A 22259-nucleotide genomic window follows, 5' to 3' on the forward strand; every position below is an offset into this window, starting at 1 on the left:
CAATACGACGCTTTACTCTCAAGCATTGTATAATAGAATACAATCTCCATAAAGAGCAAAGGGAACGTTAGGGGTCGCTCTCTGAGCTCGACGGGAGACTTAAAAAAAATGAATAAAAAATCGCGCAGCATTTTGAGAAATAATTAATCATTCAACTGAATTGCCACTAGGTTACATCTTATTCCCATTAAGTAGAAGAAAAGTATTAAGTTCACAGCACAGTTTTCTCTAATCCTCCGAGTCTCATTCACTTAAGAAGTAATCAAAATAGAGTGAATACTAAATAATTCTCAGCAAGACTGCAATGTAGCAATGCTTTCTCTTCATCACGGCTTTTATGTTTAGTTCACGGTATCAAAAAAACGTTTGTATAAAGTACAATTTGCAACGAAAAGTTCATACCCGAAAACTTAACTTATTTACATAATTTTACATAAATAATCTATTGTGTGGAATATTTCTATTAGCTAACTATATAAATTTAGAGAAATTTGCTAGAGCCCGCGATGAAAACAATACGTTATGTGCAGTGACTGACAAGAAGGAAAAAGGCTCGTTTGTGTTAAATTTCTGCTTTTTCTAAGCTCTTGAGCACGACGATATAATCCTTCGCTATGGTGGTAGCCTGGCCCTATAATCTTGTCTCATCCCAGCGTCACATAGATCGAAGGTCGTCGGGTGATCGTACCCAAAGACCGTACCGTCGTGCTCAAGGATCGGGGTCTTCGTGCTCATGATGTTTTTATAACACCTTTCTAAATCCCATTAAATAATCTTCCTTCGCGTCCAAAAGACTTCCTTCACTTGCACAAGACTTCCTTCACTTCCACAAGACTTCCTTCACTTCCACAAGACTTCCTTCACTTCCACAAGACCCCCAGTGAACACGCTTCACGACCATCGTGCAGCGAGTTCTTCAATCTCATGCTGGTAAACTGAGGCGTTCCTCCCTCTCCTCCAGGAGTGCTCCTTGGGTTCAAATGTCGGGTCGACGCCCAGTGCAGCTTGCGGGTTGCCAACTCGGCTTGCATTCAGGGATACTGCCGCTGTGGAGCCAACTACGTTCCCTACCACAGAAACAACTGTCTGAAAGGTAAGCCACGTCTGAAGGAACGGCTGAAGGTAGGAAAAATGAAGTACGTAAGCTAAGAATAGAAAACAGGTGTGATGATCCCCCTTCCCCAAAGCAGGATGGTACGACCTTTGAGCAAGCCGGGACCACCAGGAACACAATGGTACGATTTTTGGTCTAGTGTTGACCTGACCAAAGCTTTAGGGTCAGGTAGAGTCACGCAATCATGATTAAGGACTGTACCGCTATATGCTTCAGGGTCATCCCTTAGTGTTCAAGGGTTATACCTTAAATGTTCAAGGGTCATACCATTGTGTTCAAGGGTCGTATCGTTGTGTTCAAGGGTCATACCATTGTGTTCAAGGGTCGTACCGTTGTGCTCAAGGGTCATACCATTGTGTTCAAGGGTCGTACTGTTGTGCTCAAGGAACCAAAGCCAAGAAGCGCGGTACGAAGTGGTGGCGATGGTCATAAATTTTCTACAGTCAAGATTTGCAAGACCATGACTCACTGTTTGCACTTCTAATTTCCACCACGTAAATTTCGCACCTTTCTCTTAGAGGTTCCGGACCCTCCTCATGTCCCAGTGCTTCTCAAATTCAAAATCTAATCACGGGTGGAAAATTGCCACGATAACCTCCCAGATACAAAATTAGCGCTTTATCTAAAATTACTTTTCAAAATCTAATGACTTACTGTTACTAGAAAAATAATACATACATCTGCAATCCATAAAGGCTTCAAATTCACAAACCTGTTTTTGTATATAATTCTGATAGTTACCCCTCGAAGCTACGGCTGGGGTAAAAAAAAAAAAAAAGAGTTATATAAACCCAGCCTTTCCTACCACTGTACAGTGAGCTCTTCTCTCGGGCATATTTTTACTGTTTGCTGTGTCCACACACCATGACTCAGCCGGCCCGCCAGTCCCACGCTTCCTGCACTCTCGGTCATACAGGATAAAACCACGAGTGTAATGATGATACTACGTGGTTACCGCAATACCAATGGTACTCTACGGTTACCGCAACGTTTGGGTAATCGGTTACCGCATCTTTCAACATCACGACCTCGAAAAAAACTGAACAATAACCACCTTTTCTTTAGGACTTAAAAGTTTGGTCGGTTGGCTAAAACTTCAGGTCTATCAACTTGCCGGGGTCATTAAACGCCGTGTTAACATCAAACTACACATCCACTAATCGAGAAGATGCTTTAATAACTTCTGATAATATAAGATCACATACACCCGCTATGTATGTTGCCCACGTAGGGCCTAGTGTAGCATAAAACTAGATAAATAATAATCATAATACGCAAGATGGCTGGCTGTTCCATGTTTCAGAGCGATATCGTAAAAATTCATAAATACACGACTATTTCCATTAAATAGCGTGGTACACCGCACAGCCTTTGGACATGATGGCCTGGTCTTAATTCTGACCCTGAAGGACCACGACATCATCCCCAAGGGTCGAACCATCGTTATCAAGGGTCGAACCATCGTTATTAATGGTCGAACCATCGTTATCAAAGGTCGAACCATCATTATCAAGGGTCGAACCATCATTATCAAGGGTCGAACCATCATTATCAAGGGTCGATCCACTCTGCTCACGGATCGTACTCGCCTTGCGCAACGATGATCGTTCCGTTGTGGTCCAAGAATCAGAGAGGTTGGCCAGACTTTGAAGTCGTGCATGTAACTGTAAAGGTGATAAGAGATCCAGCATGAAGTCAAACCCGGGGGTAAGACCGTATAGCTTGGCCGGTACGGACGCAGACCATCCCACTGGCCGTCAGGTTAACGGTTGTCCGCGAGAAAAACTAGTCACGTGTTTTGTAAGTTTCATGTGGCTGGGTTAGTTGTCTGGTCTCGGGTTAGCCTGAGGCAAACTTACCTCTGTTTCTGAGGGAAAAAAAAAATAATCAAGGAGTTAAAGTTATTTTCGATGATGGTTGGTCGCTTACTTGACCTTTAGCTATATCGATTACCGGAGGAGCCTTTCAAAATGGCGTCAACAAGTTATTATATTCCACGAAACGGAAAATAATAACGGAGACGTATAAGTGGTTCAATATAACTCTCAAGATCACAGACATTCTCACTGCACATAGAGCGGATGAGTTAGTAATCATAAGTGACAGGCGGTAACCTGCTATTCCTGTATGGTGAATGACGTTTAGTTACAAAGTGAGTTCGATGAATAGGAAGTCTAGTGTGTCTTAAAAGAACTGAGATTGTGGGCGAGATTAATGTGCACTCATCTATGTGTCTTGCAGGACTTAAAGGTGAAATATCATAGGAAGAAGGAAAGACAATATATGTATATATACATGTGTGTGTGCGTGTGTGTGTGTGTGTGTGTGTGTACCACGACTATATAGCTTACATTCACTGTCTATATCTCCCCGGCAGCGGCGCATGTGGGGGAGGTCTGCCGGAGCCAGGCCCAGTGTCTGCAGGGGACGCGCCACAGCTTCTGCAACTTCACCATTCCCCGGGTGTACGGCCGCTGCCAGTGTTACAACCGACAGCTGCCCACCGCCGGCAACACCTGCCCACACCTACGCTACCGTGAGTCTCCCGAGTACAACCTGTTCCCCTCCCTCACAACCTTTTCTCGATGGGACGACTCCTGAGCACGGTGGTACGACCCCTGAGCACGGTGGTACGACCCCCTGAGCACGGTGGTACGACCCCCTGAGCACGGTGGTACGACCCCTGTGCACGGTGGTACGACCCACTGAGCACGATGGTACGACCCCCTGAGCACGGTGGTACGACCCCTATGCACGGTGGTACGACCCCCTGAGCACGATGGTACGACCCCATGAGCACGATGGTACGACCCCTGAGCATGATGGTACGACCCCCTGAGCACGATGGTACGACCCCCTGAGCACGGTGGTACGACCCTTATCATCGTGGAACGATCCTTGAGCACGACTGTTAACGCCCTTAGGGTATGGCGTGGCATAACCTTTTCGATCTGTCCACTAGGGACTATGACACCGTTAGTTACGACATCCCACCAGAGGGTCGTCGTGCTCAGAGGTCGTTCTGTCGCACTCAGGGGTCGTGTCGTCGTCGAATCCAAGAAGGATTACGTATACCATACCTAAAGAAAACGACCGCCTCACACACTTATCATCCCCACGTTATGAAGCAATGCAGACAGGTTCGGGCGGGTCTCAGGAGATACAGCTACGTTACAGACTGTTGACCGGAGCGACGGGTTTGGGCGCCCAGGGGAATTCCGGCGTCTGTCGGAGAGTTCCTGGTAATGCGGTGAGGGAGGGAAAGATGGGAGAGCATATGGCGATGGGTCTCCGTGGTATAGCGGTTGGCGTTGTTGACCCCTGACGCATTTACAGGCTGTCCGGGGGGGGTCGAGCCCGCAGGGATTCGAATTCCTGGTTACGGCAGCCGGTCTAAAGTCAACCCTGCTGTTCGTCCTCCTTTAAGAGCTAGTCGTTAAAATGGATACCTAGCTTATATATATATATATATATATATATATATATATATATATATATATATATATATATATATATATATATATATATATAACGACAGGAAAATGAAACACGATAAGTTCCCAAGTCTCTTCGCCTCCTACACCACAATCACTGGCCATACACAACATTGTATGGCACAAGATACAAATATTGCAGCACACTACACATGATTTACCTTCATAACTGGTGCAATTCGCCCGAACTATACACGATTTTTGTGTTTGTAACGTTTAATATACGCAATATGTAACATAACTATAACCCGGCCTTGATATGGACTTCAGTCCATGAGTGGGTGTCCTCCAGCGTAAACACAACCTCATACGTGCTCATGGGTCGTACCTTCAGTGCCTCATGTGGTTCACATCATGAGTTGTTTTACAACTTTCACTTTTCACCACCAATACTGTAACTTTTACAACCATTGTACCTCCCTCAACCCCAAACCACTGCATCTCCTCACAGCAACCACACTGTGTGATTCGACTCCCCAACTCCCCTTTCGCCCCAAGTCCTCCCTCACTTAGGATGAGCGAAATTCTGCTGTCTCTTCCACAGTGTTGGGGTCGGCCTGTGGCACCACAGCACAGTGCAGCAGCAGCGTGCCGGGGTCAGTCTGTGTCATCCAAGCATCCCTTCCTCACACCACACACCCGCTCCCACACCAAGTCTTCAACACCATCTCCTCCTCCAAGCCAGACCGCGGGATGTCCCAGGCCGTCTGTGCTTGTCTCCCGGGACACCTTGAAGAAGAGAATGGGACGCGATGTATCCCCGTTCTGAAAGGTATGATTCCATCGGGTCGAAATGCTCATCCTCTTATCAAAGGCATGATTTCAGTGGTAGAGATATGCCCCCTCTTGTTAAAGGCATGATTCCAGTGGTAAGAGCTTTGCCCCCTCTTGTTAAATTTAGGTGTGATTCTAGTGATGCCCGCTGTTCTCAAAACTACTCTTTCTTTTATGTAGGAACCACAAGTGGTTTCGTAGGTGTTCATGATCTGAGAACGGGTTCCTATATGTCACTCGATACCAAATGACAACCTCAAAAGTTTCCCGTAAAATGAGTTAAGAAAACGGGTTTGAAAGCGTACCCTATACAGGTCCACCTGCTTGTGTCCTGAGAAGCCTTAGTTGCTTCCCTGCCTCTGACTATGAACATCCTTGAGCAGTGTTGATTTAGGGAAAGACTTTTGAAACGCTGACTCCAATGAGAGAGAGAGAGAGAGAGAGAGAGAGAGAGAGAGAGAGAGAGAGAGGTATCTGATTACTCTAACCCCTTAGGAAAAAATAAAGGATTACTCAGGAAGCCCTATTCTTTCCTCTTCAACATGCGGTCCTTCTACTACTGTGCCTCCCCCTCACAGACGTGGGTGTGACCCCTGCCTCGCTGGGTCAGAGATGCCTGAACAGTGAGCAGTGCCAGGCCTCGGACCCCTGCACCGTCTGTCGCGACAGCGTCTGCCACTGTGTCGTCGACAGCGCCGAGTGCTCTGCCACCAACACGGGCTGTCATAAGGACACCTTCCAGGTATCTGGTTCACCTCTTGTACCCTCCAGGTACCCACAATGACGAAGTCTTGAACGACGCCTGTTGTTTAAGAAGGTGCTGCCCTTGAGCACGACGGTATGACCCTTAAGCACGACGGCCTGGCCTTTGACCTAACCCTTAAAGGTCAAGTCAGATGCCAGGCCATCATACCCAAGGGTCGTACCGTCGTGCTCAAGAGTCGCACCTTCGTGCTTAAGCGAGTTAAGGTAACGAGGAACGATCATTAAGCTTTCAGGTAGTAGTGAACTATATCAAAACAAAGGTGCCACGGGTGTCACACCATAACCTCTGACACTACCCCTGCCACGGGTGTCACACCATAACCTCTGACACTACCCCTGCCACGGGTGTCACACCATAACCTCTGACACTACCCCTGCCACGGGTGTCACACCATAACCTCTGACACTACCCCTGCCACGGGTGTCACACCATAACCTCTGACACTACCCCTGCCACGGGTGTCACACCATAACCTCTGACACTACCCCTGCCACGGGTGTCACACCATAACCTCTGACACTACCCCTGCCACGGGTGTCACACCATAACCTCTGACACTACCCCTGCCACGGGTGTCACACCATAACCTCTGACACTACCCCTGCCACGGGTGTCACACCATAACCTCTGACACTACCCCTGCCACGGGTGTCACACCATAACCTCTGACACTACCCCTGCCACGGGTGTCACACCATAACCTCTGACACTACCCCTGCCACGGGTGTCACACCATAACCTCTGACACTACCCCTGCCACGGGTGTCACACCATAACCTCTGACACTACCCCTGCCACGGGTGTCACACCATAACCTCTGACACTACCCCTGCCACGGGTGTCACACCATAACCTCTGACACTACCCCTGCCACGGGTGTCACACCATAACCTCTGACACTACCCCTGCCACGGGTGTCACACCATAACCTCTGACACTACCCCTGCCACGGGTGTCACACCATAACCTCTGACACTACCCCTGCCACGGGTGTCACACCATAACCTCTGACACTACCCCTGCCACGGGTGTCACACCATAACCTCTGACACTACCCCTGCCACGGGTGTCACACCATAACCTCTGACACTACCCCTGCCACGGGTGTCACACCATAACCTCTGACACTACCCCTGCCACGGGTGTCACACCATAACCTCTGACACTACCCCTGCCACGGGTGTCACACCATAACCTCTGACACTACCCCTGCCACGGGTGTCACACCATAACCTCTGACACTACCCCTGCCACGGGTGTCACACCATAACCTCTGACACTACCCCTGCCACGGGTGTCACACCATAACCTCTGACACTACCCCTGCCACGGGTGTCACACCATAACCTCTGACACTACCCCTGCCACGGGTGTCACACCATAACCTCTGACACTACCCCTGCCACGGGTGTCACACCATAACCTCTGACACTACCCCTGCCACGGGTGTCACACCATAACCTCTGACACTACCCCTGCCACGGGTGTCACACCATAACCTCTGACACTACCCCTGCCACGGGTGTCACACCATAACCTCTGACACTACCCCTGCCACGGGTGTCACACCATAACCTCTGACACTACCCCTGCCACGGGTGTCACACCATAACCTCTGACACTACCCCTGCCACGGGTGTCACACCATAACCTCTGACACTACCCCTGCCACGGGTGTCACACCATAACCTCTGACACTACCCCTGCCACGGGTGTCACACCATAACCTCTGACACTACCCCTGCCACGGGTGTCACACCATAACCTCTGACACTACCCCTGCCACGGGTGTCACACCATAACCTCTGACACTACCCCTGCCACGGGTGTCACACCATAACCTCTGACACTACCCCTGCCACGGGTGTCACACCATAACCTCTGACACTACCCCTGCCACGGGTGTCACACCATAACCTCTGACACTACCCCTGCCACGGGTGTCACACCATAACCTCTGACACTACCCCTGCCACGGGTGTCACACCATAACCTCTGACACTACCCCTGCCACGGGTGTCACACCATAACCTCTGACACTACCCCTGCCACGGGTGTCACACCATAACCTCTGACACTACCCCTGCCACGGGTGTCACACCATAACCTCTGACACTACCCCTGCCACGGGTGTCACACCATAACCTCTGACACTACCCCTGCCACGGGTGTCACACCATAACCTCTGACACTACCCCTGCCACGGGTGTCACACCATAACCTCTGACACTACCCCTGCCACGGGTGTCACACCATAACCTCTGACACTACCCCTGCCACGGGTGTCACACCATAACCTCTGACACTACCCCTGCCACGGGTGTCACACCATAACCTCTGACACTACCCCTGCCACGGGTGTCACACCATAACCTCTGACACTACCCCTGCCACGGGTGTCACACCATAACCTCTGACACTACCCCTGCCACGGGTGTCACACCATAACCTCTGACACTACCCCTGCCACGGGTGTCACACCATAACCTCTGACACTACCCCTGCCACGGGTGTCACACCATAACCTCTGACACTACCCCTGCCACGGGTGTCACACCATAACCTCTGACACTACCCCTGCCACGGGTGTCACACCATAACCTCTGACACTACCCCTGCCACGGGTGTCACACCATAACCTCTGACACTACCCCTGCCACGGGTGTCACACCATAACCTCTGACACTACCCCTGCCACGGGTGTCACACCATAACCTCTGACACTACCCCTGCCACGGGTGTCACACCATAACCTCTGACACTACCCCTGCCACGGGTGTCACACCATAACCTCTGACACTACCCCTGCCACGGGTGTCACACCATAACCTCTGACACTACCCCTGCCACGGGTGTCACACCATAACCTCTGACACTACCCCTGCCACGGGTGTCACACCATAACCTCTGACACTACCCCTGCCACGGGTGTCACACCATAACCTCTGACACTACCCCTGCCACGGGTGTCACACCATAACCTCTGACACTACCCCTGCCACGGGTGTCACACCATAACCTCTGACACTACCCCTGCCACGGGTGTCACACCATAACCTCTGACACTACCCCTGCCACGGGTGTCACACCATAACCTCTGACACTACCCCTGCCACGGGTGTCACACCATAACCTCTGACACTACCCCTGCCACGGGTGTCACACCATAACCTCTGACACTACCCCTGCCACGGGTGTCACACCATAACCTCTGACACTACCCCTGCCACGGGTGTCACACCATAACCTCTGACACTACCCCTGCCACGGGTGTCACACCATAACCTCTGACACTACCCCTGCCACGGGTGTCACACCATAACCTCTGACACTACCCCTGCCACGGGTGTCACACCATAACCTCTGACACTACCCCTGCCACGGGTGTCACACCATAACCTCTGACACTACCCCTGCCACGGGTGTCACACCATAACCTCTGACACTACCCCTGCCACGGGTGTCACACCATAACCTCTGACACTACCCCTGCCACGGGTGTCACACCATAACCTCTGACACTACCCCTGCCACGGGTGTCACACCATAACCTCTGACACTACCCCTGCCACGGGTGTCACACCATAACCTCTGACACTACCCCTGCCACGGGTGTCACACCATAACCTCTGACACTACCCCTGCCACGGGTGTCACACCATAACCTCTGACACTACCCCTGCCACGGGTGTCACACCATAACCTCTGACACTACCCCTGCCACGGGTGTCACACCATAACCTCTGACACTACCCCTGCCACGGGTGTCACACCATAACCTCTGACACTACCCCTGCCACGGGTGTCACACCATAACCTCTGACACTACCCCTGCCACGGGTGTCACACCATAACCTCTGACACTACCCCTGCCACGGGTGTCACACCATAACCTCTGACACTACCCCTGCCACGGGTGTCACACCATAACCTCTGACACTACCCCTGCCACGGGTGTCACACCATAACCTCTGACACTACCCCTGCCACGGGTGTCACACCATAACCTCTGACACTACCCCTGCCACGGGTGTCACACCATAACCTCTGACACTACCCCTGCCACGGGTGTCACACCATAACCTCTGACACTACCCCTGCCACGGGTGTCACACCATAACCTCTGACACTACCCCTGCCACGGGTGTCACACCATAACCTCTGACACTACCCCTGCCACGGGTGTCACACCATAACCTCTGACACTACCCCTGCCACGGGTGTCACACCATAACCTCTGACACTACCCCTGCCACGGGTGTCACACCATAACCTCTGACACTACCCCTGCCACGGGTGTCACACCATAACCTCTGACACTACCCCTGCCACGGGTGTCACACCATAACCTCTGACACTACCCCTGCCACGGGTGTCACACCATAACCTCTGACACTACCCCTGCCACGGGTGTCACACCATAACCTCTGACACTACCCCTGCCACGGGTGTCACACCATAACCTCTGACACTACCCCTGCCACGGGTGTCACACCATAACCTCTGACACTACCCCTGCCACGGGTGTCACACCATAACCTCTGACACTACCCCTGCCACGGGTGTCACACCATAACCTCTGACACTACCCCTGCCACGGGTGTCACACCATAACCTCTGACACTACCCCTGCCACGGGTGTCACACCATAACCTCTGACACTACCCCTGCCACGGGTGTCACACCATAACCTCTGACACTACCCCTGCCACGGGTGTCACACCATAACCTCTGACACTACCCCTGCCACGGGTGTCACACCATAACCTCTGACACTACCCCTGCCACGGGTGTCACACCATAACCTCTGACACTACCCCTGCCACGGGTGTCACACCATAACCTCTGACACTACCCCTGCCACGGGTGTCACACCATAACCTCTGACACTACCCCTGCCACGGGTGTCACACCATAACCTCTGACACTACCCCTACCACGGGTGTCATACCATAACCTCTGACACTACCCCTGCCACGGGTGTCACACCATAACCTCTGACACTACCCCTGCCACGGGTGTCACACCGTAACCCCTGCCACGGATGTCATTATACCGTAACCTCTGACACTGCCTCTTCCACAGATGTCGCAATGGACGGTGTCGGTCGACGGCCATCCTGTGCTCAGGTACCGACGGCTGTGGCGACAACAGTGACGAAGAGAACTGCTCCGTCTGTAGTAAGTCGCCCTACACAGGTGCTGGTTGGCTGGCAGCCTCCTACTGGATGATGACTGCATGGATGGATGAATGGCTCCCCGGATGACCAGGGGGCTGACTGGATGGAGAGGTGATGGATGACTCGATTCGCTGGACGACTGGATGGATGACTAAATTGTCTGACCTATAGTTGGGTGATAATGATTAGTTTCGTGGATGACTGGCTGCACGTACCACCTCCCTCTTGACTGGGTGAATGGATGGGAGGTTTACTGAGTGGCTGAATGTGTAAATGGATTAAAGTCTGGTGAGTGAACGGTTGAACGGTTTTCTGATTGGCTCTCTGTCTGCATCTTACATCTTCCTCAATCTGTACCCACGATTACTAACGGTCTGTTTTACATCTTTATTTCTTTGACTAACCTCTTCTTTTTTATATACTTTCATAAAGCTTTTGTCTTTGAAACATGAGAACAATTGCGATCAAAATGCATGACAATTACTATCTACATACTTGTTGTTGGTATCAACTCATTTCATGTTAATAGGTACCGTTCTAAGTTATGATATTACAGTGATCCTTGAGAACATCCAGGTAACCACTGTAGTATCCCGTCAGGTTAATATGATCAATGTATTTAGGAGTATCAGAGACCTATCATTGCCTATGATGCACAGGGCATCCATTCTATACGCTACCACGGTACAAAACACATACATGACCACCACCAGCCACGTATCTCTAGGTCTTTAATTACTAACATTTTCTTGTCTCCCCCAGGTTGTTGTCGACCAACATAACAACAATGAGACGACAGCGAAAGCCGTGACGTTACATAACAACGCCTAGCAGTGTAGATTTATGGCGCAACAGCTACAGAAGCTCAAGAGATGAGACCCGACAAGAGCAAAACTCCTTCCCCGTACAGTACAAATACGTAATTACACACACACACACACACACACACACACACACACACACACAATTATTCATAACCAGACACTCATTCATTATCGAAAGCCACGATTAACTTCCTAGGTATGATATGTAAAGTTCAGTTATAATAATAATATGAGCTTGATATCCTTATGTAAAGTAGTATGGAATGCCATCATTCCATCATTTATTATCAACTTGCTAATCTTATCAAGTAAACTGAATGTGCAAATCATCTCCCTATTTGGGACTCACAAGCCTTATCCTGTACTGAAATATTTTCATTTTCGCTGATTTTGTAAATCAGGTAATATGGGCATTATTTACTAAGCAGTTTCCCACAAGTGTATTACCAGCTTACTATGTATTGCTGCAGCATAATTTGATACATACAGCTGACCATTTTCTTTGAATTGTAATATATTTTACACTTTGAAGCAATCTACATTTTCTTTATCCTTCATTAAATATTCCATTTACCTATATGGAAAAATGACACCTAATAATCAAATACGAATGGTATATATAAGCTATACATAATAGCACTCCATGACCCCTTTCAGAAAGGGTTTTGGTATCAACCCAGGACCCCTCTCTGAAAGGGTTACGGTTTTACCAACAATCGCGTTGCCAGGGGCTTCTACAGTTTCGAAGCTGCGCTACACTCAGTAACAGGAAGAAGATGGACTCCTATGAACAGAGTTCTTTGACAAAACTGTACTCTTGTTACGTTAAGTCCAACATTAACCTGCTCCTGTGTGGTGTGCAACCTTGAAGCTACAGGAGTCTCAGAGGTCTTAGGGCTGAATAATAATGATAATAATGATAATAATAATAATAATATACATCAACATTAATAAATACTATTCATAGCTTTTTGTTATGAATTGTTGAAAGTATTAGAATTTCTCATGCTTACGTGGATATTCTTTCCTGTACCTTCATACGTTCTGCAAAATATATTAAGTATAGATAGATAAGATGCCTGTTTTAAATCAACGTATACCCAAAAAGTTGTTCTTTTACGAGCAGAGCACATCTTTAATAGGATAGTCCACCATAACTTTTTGCCGTTCTCTGACATGATGAAAATAGAGAGAACGGAATTTATCGAATGCCATGGAATACTGCTATTAGAATTGTGGTATAACCTAAAGCAACCTGCCATTGAAAAACAGCCTGTGCTAAGCCTAGTTCTGGCTCATCTTTACACACCCACCCACACACGAAATACTACTGAAAATCGTAAGTCTCACAAACACTTTTACTTAAGAGTTACCATATTTGTATAAGCCCAGCCTAGTCTTAATATACGACTAAGGGTGATAAGATGATGACAAACTATAGAAAATTAAAAAGAAATTGTAGACTTAGAATAAAGACTACACCATAATCATCATTATACGGGAAGTATGGAAAAACAATCATTTTGGAGTCTCATGCTCGTTATTTCATACTGGGCAAAAGCAATACATATACGAGGGTTTAAGGACTGACTTAAAGGTAACTGAAATTGTAGGGTGGACGCGGGCAAATTATCGTATCAATAATACTCTAGTTTTGCTAAAAATACTGATAACATGGCTTATGTCGGTCCTATGGGACAATTATGACGTTTTTCATTGCATGTTAATTTTCAACCACTTTTCCATGATTTGTCAACTCAACATTTTCCATTTTCAGTGGCCTACATATCGCTGTTGGATACGAAAAGAGAAAACGCATTATAACTTAATGGCATCATTATAATAATCAACATGAGATACATCAAAATGATAAACCAAAATAACGCGATTCCACACAACCTAGAAAAGATTTAAAGTCGAATAACACTTGTTACTCGCTACTCTTGCTTGTCTGATTATGTGAGGAACAGTTTCATGCAATTTAAATACACACATTAAGAAAAATACGTTGGCTTTACAAAACATGGGAAAATGCAGGTACATAAAATCAAGGTATTCAATGCAGTTATTTAGTTAATGAACATAAGACAACAAATATGATCAATACCAATGATAAATAACATACATATTTATCTTATGAAAGCACATCACTTGTAAATGAAACATGTACTTCTTACCTTTTCGTATCCAATAACTCTTCTTACAGCATCTTTTCATCTCATAACAATAGTAAATGATCCTATATCTTCACAAAGGCATCATGTATGTCCATTAAAGCATGACGTAACATTTGAGTAAAATAAGAGACAAACATACATAACTGTCATAGCGAGCCTATGTCTTAGCTAGCCTAAAATTATGTTGACAAATCCTTCACAAATGTCGTGTACTGTAATACTGTAGTTAACCAAATGAATAACAAAATACATTGTGGTGATAGCTGACTTACCTTGTGGTTGGAAACTACATAACTGGTTACGAGGCGTGTACCTCACCTGTAAGACTGGAGTTAGGGGATTAACCAAACTCCTAGGCTCTAGGTATCTCTCATGGCTCGCTAGACAAACAGACACTGGAGATATGTGTGACTGCTGTAGTATCATTTAGCACCAATGGTTGGGAGGTTTGTGTGCTGAGTGCGTTACACACAAACGCGACCCAGTGAACAAGAGCGTTTTAGAGCACTTACTTGACATTGTGTGTCAACGTACCCAAAAGACACATTACAAGGAAATTAGGTTATATTTCAGCTCTTAACATTAGCTCGGTGAGGTTGTTATACCATAAATTTTCCGAATTTCATAGCTCACCCCGCCATCGACATTTTATCATAATTTCTTGTTTACAAAACAGGGTGATTGATGTTTATGAAAGCGGACGCGAGTTTATGATCTCTGTCCAACTCTCATGGTATTGTTCACGCCAGGGTAAATAGTGATATACGAGGGTGGTTTTCTCAATTCTCACTCATGTAACTCCTTTCGACATTAAAGAATTCGTGAGTGGTAGAGTGATGAAGAAAGACTGCTTTAATTCAAAAGGTAAACAGAGTTCAAAATCTATAGATATCAAGAATCTGGCCCTGTATGTAATACATAACCTTAGGCAGAATTTCATTCCCAGTCTTTATAAATATCTGAACCGCTCCTCCAACAATTATCAGACCCGCAAAACAGCCCCTCCTAACCTTACAAAGGGCCGAGATGTCTTTAATATTCATTATCGTAGGAGGTGCTTCACCTAGACTTTCACCCACTATGTCTACAAAGTGTAACCATCTAATGGTTCAATTTTCATAGAAATCATTTTCACCTCAAATTTCTAATTTCTTGCTCAAATAAACTGCCTTGTGAAGTTATACCTCAGAAAAAAATATAACGTAGAGCAAGAGAAGTAAAGTAGTCCGCGAATTTTCTACCAAAGTTTGATGTTTGACACAGAACTGTTTACGACCACAACTGTTGACGACTGATAAAATGTAAAACCATAAATGAAAGAAAATCTTTGTTGCTTACCTTAGTGTATGATATCTATAGGTGCGCCAAGTGCTGATCACATTCACCGTAATGCTTTGTGCACCGATAAATCACACATGTAAATGATACTTGTGATACATGAAGGATGGGTACGGAACGACGCAATCACTTTAGATCCCAACCATCGAATGAGTTACTCTGGCCGGCGGCCGCAAAACAAGAGGGCGCGTTCGCGTGAAAATTAAAAATCGAATATCATTCGGGTGTCACAAAGAAAAGGAATTTCTCAAAGCAAACTTGCTATCACATTCGACAGCTGTGAAACAATTTAGTATGGCTAGACCTTCTGATGATATTTATATATTTTTCTTTCCGTTACAAACACTGTTCAGATACTGAATCTTGGGATATGAGCAAAGCTTCGTTGATGGACCATCGGTTCGGTATTTTCAGAGTTTCTGCTTTAGTGTTTGTCTCACGAAACACTCACAGCCTAAACACTGAGCTTAAAGACGAAATGAAGCCTACGAGATATTGGATTTATGGCAAAACCACCAACTACGTAGAAATAAAGGCATTAGGAATTTACATCTAATTATCCCAAGACCATTTTCTAAAGGATCCAGCAGTTTATGGTTACGCTACTTCCAACAGAGGGAAATGTAGATCCTTTGAAGTGAGACTTTGATGACTGTGCTCGTAGTGCTACAACCTCGCCAAAGCTGACTTCACTCTCGATATTGCTAACAACACATAGTAAGGGTATCAAAAGCACTAACTATAAACAGGGGCATCAGAAGTACAAACCACATATAAATAAGGACATCAGAAGTACCAACCATGAATTATTAAAACGGACATCATTAAAGAAATATGTATAGAAATCAACAGTTTCAGACAAAAAATCTTGAAAAATTGTACTCTTACTTTACATGGAAATCAGTTTTAAAAGCAATTTATCAAAGAAAACTTAGGTATAACTGAGACAAAACTTGATTATTGTTCTATATTTACTGTTTTGCAACACATCAGTTTTACTAGCCTTCGGATATTATCACCTGTTAGCTTAATGACACCTATTCAACAACTTTCATTTAATAAAACAAGTTTAGAAGTTACAAAACACATGTTTACATTACTCTGTGGCAAATATTGGAACTCATGATAAACATTTCCATAAAATACATGAATTACAGATCACAGATTATGTATGTAGTGGATGTGCCTAACAACCTCATCAGTGTGCTTTAACTACGTTTTGCTTTGGAGATGGATGTCGTTTTCCCCCAGAATGTTTTTCTCTTTTTATGTTAAGTTTTTGCAGCAGTTTAAAGAATATGAATGTGACGGGGAATGCAACAGGAACAAGAAACTTCCCTTCTTTAAAATCATCATTTGACTAACCTCGTCGTTAATACTAATATGATGTACAGGCAAGCTGGTACATTTAAGATTTCAGTACCTTTTTATTTGACTGTTTTCAATAAAGTGCTTTCTATCCGACTACCCAGATAGGCGTGTATGATAAGTTATAAGCCATGACCTTAATACCTGTGTTTACATCATTTGTCATTACCATCAAGTCTTAGGTGAACATACATTGAACCTTCCAGTCTGAGAAGTTTTAAAAAATGAACAGGTCAATCCACTTTTTTTTTTTTTCAACAATCCCTCATTTAACAGAACCGTATTCAGCCGGTGTGGTAAGACGGCATTTGAATTGCCAAGCGATGGATTAATTACCAGCGTGTTGAATAACCTTGAGTCACGGTCGGGGATGCAAATGAAAAATGAAGGTCGGCAGTCCTTCTGGGGTCTAGGAAACCCGGAACCAACCCCCCGCTCCCTTTCTCTTAAGCTTACGGAAGAAGAAATACTGTACAAAAGACGAATAATAAACTGATGATTTAATTACCTTGAAAATCATGCAATGGAAATGTCTACAGAGAATTTAGAAATGAGAATGAAATACATTTGGTGTCGATTCTTCCAACAACTGGTTACATATAGTCTTATCATAAGTTTTGATTGAATGGGATTCAATGTGCAGGAACATTCAATTATTCGTTCCGTAATGTGGAAAAAATAATAATAGCACAGAATGAGCCATACGAAACGGTGGGCGACCATCAGGAAACACCCATGGAGGGCAAGGATCACATCATCAAGAAATCAACGTCATTTGAAAAGAATCATGATTAAACGAGTCTATATAATAATCTAAGTCATGATTAAACGAGTCTATATAATAATCTGTCATGGTTAAACGAGTCTTTATAATAATCTTTGTCATGATTAAACGAGTCTATAATAATCTAAGTCATGGTTAAACGATTCCTTATAATAATCTAAGTCATGGTTAAACGATTCTTTATAATAATCTAAGTCATGGTTAAACGATTCCTTATAATAATCTAAGTCATGGTTAAACGATTCTTTATAATAATCTGTCATGGTTAAACGAGTCTATCATAATCTATGTTACAGAAAACAATATGAATCCGAAATAATTGGAACTGGTTTTGTGATAATAACTACTAAAAGCAACTGCTTGAATACTCCTTTCCTACATGTGTGCGCCGCTTCCCTTCTTAGCGAGGCAGCGTCAAAAACGGACGACAGGTATTACTATTCCAAGAAAATCTGGAGCTTCGTGGAACTATACATATGTTACAGGTTTTGTTTCATAACATCATATTAATTACAATGTCTTGCAATAACAATGGTAATAATAATGATAATAATGCACTCATATAAACTAAAGATATACGACGAATGTGCTATACTAAGAAGTCTTTTACCTGAAATTTATGCTAATTGTTATGCGTTTCACAGATGATATTTGTTCGTTCTATCAAAATATACTTAAAATGAGATACCATCTTATAAAGAAAGAATACGCATCGGTAGGCCCGGCCAGGAAAGTTGATCATTCGAACGTCAATATTGAGAGCTACATACCTGCCACGTATAAACGAGTTATGATGTAAAACATCTACGACACAACCTATGAAAATCTTTATCCAATATGGCATGGCCTAAGGTAGGGTTAGGTATGGACTAATGGAGTTGCTACACACTACTGGACACACTGAATATCCTAGTGTGAAAAGAGGAGGAAGGGAGTTCAGGATGAGGGATCACCTCCCTTCCCCATCCACGAGGTACGAATCACTAGCTAAACATGGGTGCTTTTTACTGTCAGAATTTAAAAGAATGCCCGGCCACAGAACACCTCTGGGATATAATATCAGGAGCCCGGACAATGTAAGATCCTAAGCACACTGCAGTCACCACAGAAACGCTTGGCACCTTCTACAACAAGTATGAAGATGGTGATAGAGTCGGTGGACCATCTTGAACCACCACCCACCACCAGCCTAGCACCACGACCGTGAGCCAGGCGGAGGGGAGGGTCGTGGTAACGCGGCTGGTAGGGTAGAAGTCGTTGCAGCGGTCCGTGCTACAACACCTCTCACACAGCTCGTACTTGATGCCGAAGCCCTTGGGTCGGCAGCTGTCGTAGCACAGGTCCGTACACTCCCGCTTGAGCATGATCAGTACGCCGTTCACCTCTGTCCTCTCCACCTGTACAGGTGACAAAGGCGAACACGTCAGTTTACGGCGATTCGTAGCTTGTTTGCTTCGCGTTCCACCAATTGTTATCAGTATGAATAATTCTTATCTGCAAAGAGCATCTCACCCACACAGCTCCTCACCCTACAAGACGTATCGTTAGGGCCACAATGGACCAAATTCAGTTCGCTGACTCTGAAGTTACTATGACGACCCAAACAAGGATGGTTCCACTCGTAAGGTTTCTTACGAAAATCTAACTTGCAGGAATAGCAGATGAGATTGCCCCCTGGCCTGACCCCGGGAATGATCGTGGTAGCGTCAGTCACAGCTGAGAGAGAAGGCGAAGGGCTCAGCGATGTCGATTCGCGTTCACTCACGTTCCTTGCCTGGAACGCCAGGAGCTGCCGCTGATTCTCCATGTCGGTGCGCTCCCACGAAAACTGGCTCAATACTGGTGAAAGAAGAGAAAATTCAGTTGTAAAAACAAAAAAAAATAAAGAAAATCCGAAATGAAGGGTACACTTAAATGATTTATTCTTATGACGTATTGAAGACTGGCATCATAATAGTCAAAACATTTCTAAAAAATAAGTATAAAATAATTTATACAATTTTAAACAATTATGAACAGTAATAGTTATAAGATATAAGTGATCACTTATATGTAACATATTAAAAGATTTACATCATTTTTAGATAACTTAATTCTTTAACGACTAAGTGAATATTTAGCGAAAAAAATATATTTGTCATAAATTGAATTAGAATGAAGCAATTCAGCACATTTAATACAACACTTACACCTATCTTAAAGCCTACTGTACCGTAGTTACATAAGGACCTCACTGGGCCAGTAATGGCAGCTCGAACACACACACAGCCTTAAAGAGAATTTACACACACACACTAATGTATTTTGCAACACATACATCTGCTGAGAATGTACTATGGTCTTGGAATTATCTTGGACACTTGATTTTCAATCTTTTGACTGGTAGTTATTTAATGAAGCTCATGTCCTTCGTCACCCTGGCAGTTGACGTATACATGGTTAGGTTAAGAGACGAATCAGCTGTTCCTAGCTATCAAATCCTACAACATACTTAACTAAAGAAACATATTAGCTTAAGTCAAGTGGGTTCTGATCCCACTCAAGCCCACTTGTCACCCTCATATGTAGATGCATTGTACCCACTGTATGCTCTATAAATGCCTCCACATACCCCTAGCCGTGTACTCTTCATTCATGCTATTAATAAAATGCTTTGTCTGTGTCCTCGCATATTCAGACAAATAAATATTTCAGAATTAAAAAGAAAACATCAAACTCTCTCACCCATACGACTCTATACAACGCTCCCCACCCATTATCAACTACCCTCCACATATCTCCCCACCCGCAGCTCTGTATCGTCTCCCTTCCCTCCCCTGCCGTGGTTTGTTTGGCCTCGAACTAATTACATTGCTTACGACTGGACCCTCGAAATAGCCGCCTGCCTTCTTGTCCAGCTTACATTACCCTCCCGAGCCGCCGCCCCCCAACACCGCGCCGGTGGTTCCCAGACGGCGTGAGCACGACGGCACGACCCTCAAGCACGACGACACGAATGTACGACCCTTGATCACGATGGTACGACCCTCAAGCACGACGACACGAATGTACGACCCTTGAGCACGATGGTACGACCCTCAAGCACGACGGTACGATCCTCAAGCACGACGACATGAATGTACGACCCTCGAGCACGACGACACGACCCTCAAGCACGACGACACGAATGTACGACCCTCGAGCACGACGGTACGATCCTGGACCACGGCGGTGAGGCCCTTGAAAAATGTGGTACAGCCCTTGAGCACGACGGTACGACCCTTCAACACTACGATACGACATTTGGGTATAATGGCTTGGCCTTTGACCTTGCTTGGTTCGGTGGGAGCGTAGCATTGCGATACCTCTTCTTTCCTGTCATACTAAGAATAAGGGAGGTCCATACTAGTAGTCTATCACTTGAACAGGAAATCTTATAACGATAGATAATGCAAAGACTAAATAACTGTTCAAGGAAAAACTTTTCTCATACAAAAACTAAATAACTGTCCTTGGAAAACATTTCTCCTACAAAAACACGTATCTTCACGTAAAGGAATATATACATGAGGCATGGGACTCGAACGCATTCATTAATACACACAGACAACACAAGGGTTGGGAGGCCCTCATAATTGTAGAAGAACTCTCTCCCCGTTCTGTAAATACAGACAATTACACACACCGAACTGAGAACAATACAATACATAACTCAGGTAATATGACACATGTACACGATAACTGATAACTTAGAAACGTCGAATATATTTACTACATCTTATCTGAATAACATCTACTGCATGGCACCGACCATGGCATTTATTAAAGTTATCCCAGAGTTAATGACAATGAACAATGAACAGCAATTGCCTAAATTGTCCTGGTAATTATAAGGTTAAGGATGTAGTCCCTGTTGCTGAATTTTAGTTAAATATTGCATGTGGTGCTGCTTATTATTACAGGTTCTATGATTTGGGTGCTTGTGTGTGTGTCTGTGTAAGCTCTCTCTCTCTCTCTCTCTCTCTCTCTCTCTCTCTCTCTCTATATATATATATATATATATATATATATATATATATATATATATATATATATATATATATATATATATATATATATCCTAAACCAGGTACCCGTTTATCGACCATTCCCGAAGGAAGGATGAATAGCTGGGCGGCTGTGGTCCGACTGCGTGAACCAGAGCTTGGTTCCCCAACCTCACGGTCTGGTCTTAGAGCCAAGATGCCCATCTTCCCTGCTGAGGTCCTCCCCGTTGTGCCAAACAAAAGCAGTTCTCGTTATGAGCTGATATGATGAACCATATTGCAATAATGAAGTGCATTTGACATTTCTACATCAGGGAGGTGTTGGTAAAGTAGTTACTGCCACAGGGAGGATCTCGAACTTGTGGTTATTTCTGAAATGTTCTGTCTGATTATATCTCCATCTCAAGGTCTTACAT

The 22259-nt window shown here is 45.3% G+C and overlaps 2 protein-coding genes across 2 annotated transcripts in view; one reads left to right on the top strand and one right to left on the bottom strand.

The window, feature by feature from the left end:
- Nucleotides 1-12686, top strand: part of LOC139759998 (uncharacterized) — a 28845-nt gene extending 16159 nt beyond the window's left edge. The window contains exons 4-9 of the mRNA XM_071682743.1: nucleotides 962-1093; nucleotides 3492-3650; nucleotides 5153-5380; nucleotides 5961-6160; nucleotides 11220-11328; nucleotides 12090-12686. Of these exons, the coding sequence (XP_071538844.1) occupies nucleotides 962-1093; nucleotides 3492-3650; nucleotides 5153-5380; nucleotides 5961-6160; nucleotides 11220-11328; nucleotides 12090-12109 (848 nt within the window). The 3' untranslated portion in view covers nucleotides 12110-12686. The remainder of the gene's footprint in view (nucleotides 1-961; nucleotides 1094-3491; nucleotides 3651-5152; nucleotides 5381-5960; nucleotides 6161-11219; nucleotides 11329-12089) is intronic.
- Pbp45 (proximal sequence element A Pbp45) overlaps nucleotides 1-15866 on the bottom strand; it is a 95072-nt gene extending 79206 nt beyond the window's left edge. The window contains exon 1 of the mRNA XM_071682372.1: nucleotides 15667-15866. The gene's annotated coding sequence lies outside the window, so the exon portion shown is untranslated. The remainder of the gene's footprint in view (nucleotides 1-15666) is intronic.
- Nucleotides 15867-22259: the final 6393 nt, after the last annotated feature.

The sequence above is a fragment of the Panulirus ornatus genome, chromosome 34 (genome assembly GCF_036320965.1).
Source record: "Panulirus ornatus isolate Po-2019 chromosome 34, ASM3632096v1, whole genome shotgun sequence".
Taxonomy (NCBI): Eukaryota; Metazoa; Arthropoda; class Malacostraca; order Decapoda; family Palinuridae; genus Panulirus; species Panulirus ornatus.